The 9,149-nt window shown below is 35.8% G+C and overlaps 1 protein-coding gene across 1 annotated transcript; it reads right to left on the bottom strand.

Annotated features, from left to right (window-relative positions):
* Positions 1-3,952: 3,952 nt before the first annotated feature.
* LOC137169664 (uncharacterized) lies at positions 3,953-9,149 on the bottom strand. The gene is made up of 2 exons (XM_067572964.1): positions 8,971-9,149; positions 3,953-5,432 (listed from the first exon to the last, which is right to left on the bottom strand). Exon 2 carries the CDS (start codon positions 5,421-5,423, stop codon positions 4,527-4,529), a length of 897 nt encoding a protein of 298 aa, XP_067429065.1. The 5' UTR covers positions 5,424-5,432; positions 8,971-9,149; the 3' UTR covers positions 3,953-4,526.

The following is a 9,149-nucleotide window of genomic DNA, read 5'->3' as shown; positions in this document are numbered from 1 at the left end:
GATTTCTTTTTATTTGGAGGTAGCGTTTACTGGTGCTCTGACTTCAGTACACTTTTCATGTTCAGCCGGTTTGCACTGTCTCAGCTTTTAATGAACATTTTTATGAACTTGGTTTCTTGTCTTGTTGCAATGCAAGGCAAGTTTATTTGCATAACACATTTCAACAACAAGGAAATTCAAAGTTCTTACATAAAAAGTATTGAGACAAAATGTAAAAGAATGATTATTATAGAGAACACTGGGAACGCTACAACATTAATCTCCACTATTAACCAGCTACTCAACACTACTCAACACTGACCCCCCCCTCCTCCCAAACCCTCTGCAGTTCTCTGCATCACAATGTGAAGAATTCTTATGGTTTTTCAATAACAAAATACTTGTCATCAGAGAGCACAATGTATGTTTCCATAGTTATGCAGATGACACTGAACTAAATGATGCTGCAGCTCTAAACTCCATTATTACTTGTCCTCTGGCAATAAATAAATGGATGAGCAATAATTTCTTAAAGTTAAATGAGGACAAAACTGAATCCTACTAGTTGGCAAAACAAAAAGAGAAATGTTGTATAATAATCTTGGGAAAATCCTGGATTAAATCTGAGGTTACAAGTCTTGGTGTTATTTTAGACTCAGATCTAAGCTTCAACAAGGCAACATTTATTCCCAACTCATGTTCGCTACATACATGTATACAATATTCACTACACACAACAAGCACAAAAGCTATCCAAGCCCACATACCGTATGTGAATTATGTCCATGGCTAACCATACTTGGATGTTAGCAAAACATCTCTCACTCCCAGTCAGTCAGCCAAAAATGCATTGTTAAATTCAACTTAGACTAAAATGAAGGTTCAACAGCCTGAATTAGACAAAATCAAGTGGGTACCCTCCACATTTGCAGCTTTTTCAATATCAAATTCCTAAAATAAAGAACTTCAAGACACAAGTCAAAACAGACCCAAAATAATAGAACAAAATGTATACAACACAAGTTACCCATCCATTATATTTTAGACATGGACGTCAGAACTGCATATTTGTTTTGTGGTTGGTGGAGAAGCTGTAGCGCCTCACTCTGAAAACTGAACATTTGAATACCAACATGTGTGTATTGTATCACCTTTGATCTGCGCAGGACTAGTTGTTCAAAAACAAGCTCTTATTTCCCCTGTGGTTTAGTTGGACAGGAAGTCACACTTGACAACATGTTCTGCAAAGTTCTGAGAAACTTAGACACAAAGAAATCTAGAGAAACAGAAGAAGCAAAGCAATAAACTTTATAAACATTATTACTGTGTTTGTTTGAAGATTTCTTCACCCTGTCATTTTCCACTAAGTGAAGATTTACTGTATCTTTGATTTGTATAATCTTAATAAGTACAAATCTTTCTTTTCAATTTTCAAACTGCCAATTTTCAAATTTCAATGAAACATGCTTGAGTAATACATGGATGTAATGGCATGTGCTGGAAAGCAAAGAACACAATTCAGCTTCTGACTAAAAGAGAGAAAAAAAAATCCTTTTTATGTAAGTGCAATAAATGAGATGAGACATGAATGTAATACTGACATCAAAACTAACATTAAATTATATTTAAAAATATCATTAATTTAACAGTTAGGCTGGCTTAGAGTCTACAGTTAAGCAGCTCTGAGGCTTCACACCACTGAGTGAGGTTTCCAGTGTGAATTCAGTTGAAATTTACAACATCTTAAAAGGTAATGCCGGTATTTTTTTTCATTACCAAAGATATTATAGATCAAAAATGTTTTTTGTGCACTTACCAACTCATTAAATATGAAAATACACAGAGTTGCCGGTTTACTTTAACTGTGGCCAGATTAGTCTGCATTAGTTAGTACAGATCAATTATGCCTGTTATTGACTAATTGAATATTCTACTGTTCAGTAGCTTTAACTTGTGTAATTTTAAAATACCACCTGAATAACTGGTACATGAATACACAACCTTTTTTTCCAGAACTCCAGAACAGCTCAACAGAGATTTAACATTTAAACATTAAGGGAAAAAAATGTTTAGTAGTGACAGGGTGAAAGGGTCTCTTCAGATTACTGTAATATTTGAAAAGTTGAGAATCTCAGAGTCAGTCTTACAATCAGAACACCATGAGAGAGACAAGAGTTCACTTTTCAAATCTCATTTAGTTTCTCTTTCTGTCCATCTGCAGCTGCTGAAACAATGTCACACTGGTTGTGGTTAGAGAAAAACAGGAACAGGAAGAGTGAGAAACAGCTTACTGTTGTAGTATTGCCAACGTGCAACAGGAAGTGAGGCCTAAATGACCTGCAGTGGTATTTTTCATTGTTAAATCAAGCTTCAGTTACATGTGCTATGGTCCAAAGATGTAGATTTGGCTTTTGAGCAACTATGTAGTAGGAAATGTCACTAATGCAAATTTTACACTGTTGATCTTTCTGAGTCTGTAGGTTAACCCAGGCTGAGAATGTGGATATGTTGCATGTATGGTAAAACTTTACAAGGTCTAAACATATATATAGCAAATAAAACTTGTATGTTGGATATGTCACCATTTCACAATCTTAAAAATGTGGAAGCTATGACTGGTAAAACAATGTGCAACCTATTTTTTGCATTCAAAAACAAATTCTATATGTTGTTTATAAGGCATTATATCATTATAGTGTATTTAAATTATAAAATGTTGGATTTTTCATACATTTAAAAGTGTGATTGTATATTTCTACAAACCTTTTATAGGAAATGATGAACTCCTTTGACTTTTAAAGTCAAAACCACATACCTTCAAAAGTGAAACTCAAAGATAAGAGTAGGAAATACTTATTGAATATAACTTCATACTTCAACAGTGGTGGAAGAAGTACTATTTTGCTTACATACAGTATGTAAATGAAACAATAAAACAAACCTTAATTCAATATTTCACTGCATTTGTTAATGATAAACTTTAAACCATGGAGAGAGGACTGTTAAAGTTAATCTAAATGTTAAAGGTTCTTTAAAATAATAGTTGTGACATTATTGATGTGTTAACATGAAAGCAGTGTTTAAAGGTTGTAGCTGCTCAAAGTGAAGATTAGACCTTTACTGTTACAGATTTTACAGCAATGACTCTTATTGTTGCTGTTGAGTGAAAATCTCACATGTCCAACTTTGGAGATTACCCTTATTTTTTTTCCCATTGTCACATTTCACTTTGGGGCAACTCAAAATTCATAGTTAAAATGGTGCAATTTCATCTGGTGTGACAATAATAACAATAATTCTTTTTTTTTTTGTTATCAATTGTTTTTATTCCAAAGAAAAAACATAACAGATTTTGTTACAATAACAACACAAAATAACAAAGTATAATAACATAATATATCCCACTATAACGAGAAGGGGGCAACAGTTTTGAAACATTCCAGTTAAGTCCGATACTAATAATGATCTGTCAAATCACAATTGACAACCGGGCAGACAATTTCTAGGAATCTTTCAAGCAATTAAGATAAACTAAAGTTACGTTCATTTTCTCAAATGAGCAGATTGAATACATATCTTCATAATTCATGATAATAAACTGTTAGATGCTACCGATACCATTCAACTTAACAGTAAGGAAATTGCTTGAACATTTACTGTAGTAATACTTATTCAATTAGTTTGCTGAAAAATCCATTATTGGACTGGATGTTTGGGATACTTATCATTCTATAGCTAACAAGGGGTAATCCCTCCCTCCCTCCCTCCCACCCATGTGGTGCCCAGTTCCCTCCCCTCTCACAATAGTTCATTGATACATGCTGGAGAAATGCATAAAATAATAACAATAATTCTTAACAAAAAACGCACAAGCCCATATGTACATTGAAATAGTTACTGTTCTCTGTGATTGTTCCTCCTGTGGAGTTGTGTGATTATTCTCAGTGATTCACTACTACTGACATCTTTCACATTTAGTTATTTGATCAGTTAAAAAAAAGAATGATAAGAGCAGCTTCCACCTTTTCTGTCACTTGACTGTCAGACAAGGAATAGACACCTATTTATATATTATATATAGAGAGAGACAATCTGGCACCAGTGGGCCTAAAAACTTTGACATACCTTATTAGTTGCCAAAACTAAAACAGAAATGACAAAAATAACCATGAAAAATGTTTTTAAGAAACATGAGCATCATAAAGGACGATCCATACAGAGCAGTATTTTGATCTGACATGTAGAAATACACAAACTGAAACAAACACACTTCACATACAGTTATCTTGTCTTGTCAGAATAGTTTCATAACATTCAATCTTTCATTAATGTTGTAATCAATGTTGAATAAACTGCCATTTAAAGAGTAAACAAATGATAGTTTCTTATATTATCAGTAATATCACAGTGATATAAAAAGTTGTTTTATAGATGACAAAAAAGATTTTTTAAAAAATTTAAAAAGATGAAAAATGATTGTTGGACTTTCCACTTCAGTGAGTGTTGAGAATGCTCTGCTCTGCTACCATGGAGGCTTTCTCAGGTCTTCACCGATAATAACACAGGTATTCAGTTTTGCCTAGATTGAATGAGTTGAGATCTCTTTGGATAACATTCACACCAGCCTGCTTATACCACTGCACAGCAGCTGAGTTGACAAGCACGGTGATGGCCTTAATGGGTTTTATTCCCCCTTGTTTGTACCACAGGTACACGTCGTCACCTATGGTCCCCTCATTGAGGTCGACACTGACTTTCTCGTAATTTTTCTGCTGAAGTTCCTGATACTGACAATCATTGGTGGAGATTTGCAGATCACTGAGTGCACGTTCGGGGTCAGTGGTCTTACGGTACCATATGAAGACATATTCTCCGAGTGCACCTTTATTGGTATCTTCATCCACACGGGTGTAACCATCTTTAAAGAGCTTCATGTCTGATTCATAGGAATTAGTGGCAGTGACGTCACAGATGTATGTTTGTCTCTCTCTCTGCACCCAGGCGTGGATATAGTTCCCTGCATTCCCACGGTTCAGATCACAGGCCAGTCTCTCCCAGCCAGACTTAAACTTCCAGCCTTCATCCTCTGCATCTGTAGTGACCTCAATGTCCATTATGGGAATATCATACTCACTCTGCCCTCTGAAGTACCAAAGGTAGATGTAATCACCTGCAGCTCCAGCATTGAGATCTTTATTGATGGGTGTGTACCCTGCCTTTCTCAATCCAACAGCCATGTCATCGTTGAATGCGACTTGAAGCCTGGTGATTGGTGGAGCACCATCCTCTTTTTTGTACCAAATGTAGATGTATTTTCCCAATGCCCCTTTGTTCAGATCAACATTTATTTTCCTGTAGCCTTGTGCTTGGAGATTTTGCCCCTCAGTTACACTGAGGGACACATCCAGATGTGTGATGGAGTTGCCATGTATTGTAGATGCCATTGTGGATAACTGCATCAAAGAAAGATAAATCATGAATTCAATTCAATTATTTATATAGCGCCAAATCACAACAAAAGTAATCTCAGGGCACTTTCCACATAGAGCCGTGTGTCTGCTCACATTGAATGTTAGACAGTAAAAAGTCAATTGATCCACTGAATTCACTGTTCTTACCAAGAGTCATCTGTCTTTATAAAAAGAACAGATTCTATGGCTCATTGTGCAATCACTACCTGTGAGCTGTGTTTTTTTTCAAAGACCTTGTCAAACCAAAAAGATTTAACATTAATTCAGTTTTCTCACACTCAACTTCTGCCACCATGTAGTTTATATGAAGCATTTATTTCCAAATCATGTTCACCACATACAACAAGCATAAAAACTATCTAAGCCTGCCAAGCCAAGTCATGGACATTATTCTGTGTGCGAATAATGTCCATGACTAATTTCAAGCCAGGTCCTCGTCGCCTAAATGAAGCTTTGATGAAAGTTCAATAAGGAAGATCTCTTTCCTTGTGTTCTGCCTTTATTTCACTACAGGAAATGCTATTTACTCATGTTTTATTTCGCCTCATCACCTCTGTTTCCCACACTGTTAAAATCCCTACATTCACAATTCCAACATCACCGTACCTGACCAATGAGATTTCTGCCCATGTTCCTTCAGTCAACCAGTCCCTAGATGCGTTCTTTAATTATTGTTGCAATTCTGCCATTCTGTCTTTCAGATCTACTGTTGCTTAACTCATTACCTCCATGATATCCAGGGAGACTTGTCTAAAGGTTTTACAACCACCTGCTGGCTCCACCACCACCAGCATCTAGACTCCGGGGAACCCTGTCATAACTCCTATCTTCATATAGGTCTACGCTTTATGCTTCACATCCATTGAGTCTAATTGCTAAAAATCTTTCTCTGCTGCTAACCTCAATAAATATTGTTATATATGTCCAACTGATCTCTACTTATTGAACTGTAGTTAGGAGAACTTAGGCTAATTTACTTTACTTGAGTCTAGTTTGCAGCTGGTAACTAGGGGTGCATCTCATGACCTTATTTAACATCTCTGCACTCCTCGGGTGACACAGAAATTGTTTCAGTCGCCGTCATGAAGGACGTCTCACTTCCCTTTTTACTGTTTGGAGGAGCGAGGAGGCTGCCTGGAGGAAGCTTGAGTGAGGACACAAGAGACCATACTTGGTGGAAGTCTTTTATCAAACGGACACACCAATTTATTGGAATCTGGGTAACGCTTTACATTACAGCCTGCAGCGTACAGTGTAATTACTCCTTGGTTATGGTGTAATCTTTCATACTAATGGCGTACTAGTGCAGTACGTACCAATACAAGGGAACAAGATGTGAAGTTATGGAACAAGGAGATAACAATTTGGGAACTTACAAATTACTTATACTGTAGTTATTTTGTAACTACCAGGTACCTATTCTATTATTACAGAGTATGTGCGACTTAATGGGCAATAATCTGGAAAATTTGGGAAGAATTTAGAGAGAACTAATACTCTAGTTATTATTTAACTACAAGGTACCTGTTATGTTCTTACAGGGTACAGTATGACCATGAAACTGAGCAGTAGTATATATAGTTAAGATGTTATAAATGAAACATATTCAATTTAATCATGTTCAATCATGTTTCCTCATTGTCTGTTCAAAATGTAGGTCCAGTATGTTGTTAGTGACATGGTGCATGTTGTTAGTTTGTGACATGAAGGGTAACCAAACCAAACAACTAAGTAAGGAAGGGAGAACAATGTAAACTTCATAATCCAGCCGCCCCCTGTTGTTACTATGTGCCATTGATGCTATGTACTTATAGAGTAAGTAGTTTGTATTTACAGAGTAAGAACAGAAAACAGCACATACCTTGTAGTTTCTGTGTAATTAAGGAATAAAATCATTTCGATAACTAACTGCATACCTTATTATTGTGTAATTAAATATATACCATGTATATTATTAAATTACTGTAATTGTTATTTTTCATCCTCAGATGACAATACAAGCCCTCTGTAGCTGTGCACTTCAGAGAGGTAAATTTGCCTGTTATGAGCTGCTGCAGTGCTGGACCAACATGGCTGCTAGGAGCTAATCTTCAAAAGTATAGACCCATTTCTCGACTTGTTCTTATTCAAATTCATACAACGAAGTAGAAGACATAAGCATAATAAACACACATGGATAAAAAATGCTGCCATAACTGCAATGAGCAAAGGGCAAAAACATTTTATTGCACTTCACCCATATAGATATGTACTGATTCATACGAGGAAGTTACACAATAAGTTGTGGGAAATTACATAGTAAATGTCAGGAAGTTGCACTCTAAATCTCCAATTGTTACTCTCTTGTTCTTCATTTAAGTATCAGTAATAAACGGTAAGAATTTTATATGAACATATTCATATGAGGAAGTAACACCGTTCCAGTAAATAACATGGTAAGTGATGGGGAATTACACTGTAAAACGTGGGCTGTATTATAAAGTGTCACCACAACACATTGCAACTTTACATAGTCCTGCCAATGCAAGCACTGTACAGTAAATGTGACAATATAGTAGAGTTACACACACACATATACAGAGTGGTCAAAGGACTAATTGTAAAGTTAGAGTAGCCTAATCAATCTTCAGTCAGCAAACACAGTCAAATAAACACACACACGCAAAAAACAACAACAACAAAAAAACATGTGTAAACACACATACACAAAACATGTTAAATGTTTTCTGCTGTTTTTCTTGTTCTTTTTTATTTAATTTAATGAATTGTATTATCTTTGACGCTTTGGCAATATTGTTCATCTGACATTCATGCCAATAAAGCATACTGAATTGGAATTGGTATATTTAATATATATATAATATTTCCACATTTATTTTCTTATTCTTTTATAGATTTATTCTTTTTTATGCCACTCCTATGACTCCATAAATGACAGACGGGTCTGTTGTGAAAGCGTTTGTGAGAGAGAAAGAGGGAGAGGGGAGCTGAGCCAACCAATGTGGTGCGCACAGCTCGACAATTAAGTAAAATTTTACCCCTTTTAAATAGTAGAAAAAAATACAAAATCCATACGTGGCAGTCAATGTTGATATTGTGGAGGCCACCACAAATAAATCAATGTATGGAAAACACTTAATGGCTCATGTGCATTCACTGTCTGTGCAAGAACTTTACAAACTTTCACTTTTCACTTCTGTGAATATCATGGATGTATTATGAGTGATTACCCACGCTCCCTCTCTCTTGATCACCCAAGCTCCCCCTTTCTCTCTCTCATTTTTTTTTCGAGAGTCAGTTAAACAACATTTCATTGTTGGTATCATTTAATTCATTTACATCTATTTTCAATAAGCCTGTCAAACCCAGTAGCCATTAGTCACATGCAACAGCATGTCTAAGTAACAACTCTTACTTAAACACAGCAGAGTCCAGCTACACAGAGTGATTTTAAAATCCCATCAGTTACATATAAAGCTTTACATGGACAGAGCACATCAATGAAATTTTAACTACTTACTGTCTCAGAGAGCTTTGTCAGTACCTGATCCTGTTGTGTCGAATTGTTGCAGAAAAATGTATCAGAGCAAAAAAAAAAAACTCTCTCTTAATAAAAAGGGAGTCAGAGGTCCAAGCAGCAAAGTGTTCTTTAATGCCGGCAAAAAAGGGGAACGAGTAGCACTTTTTACAAAGAACCAA

Source organism: Thunnus thynnus, chromosome 18, assembly GCF_963924715.1.
Source record: "Thunnus thynnus chromosome 18, fThuThy2.1, whole genome shotgun sequence".
Classification (NCBI taxonomy): domain Eukaryota; kingdom Metazoa; phylum Chordata; class Actinopteri; order Scombriformes; family Scombridae; genus Thunnus; species Thunnus thynnus.
Note: the sequence above shows the minus strand (reverse complement) of the source record. Positions and strands in the feature narration are given on the sequence as shown.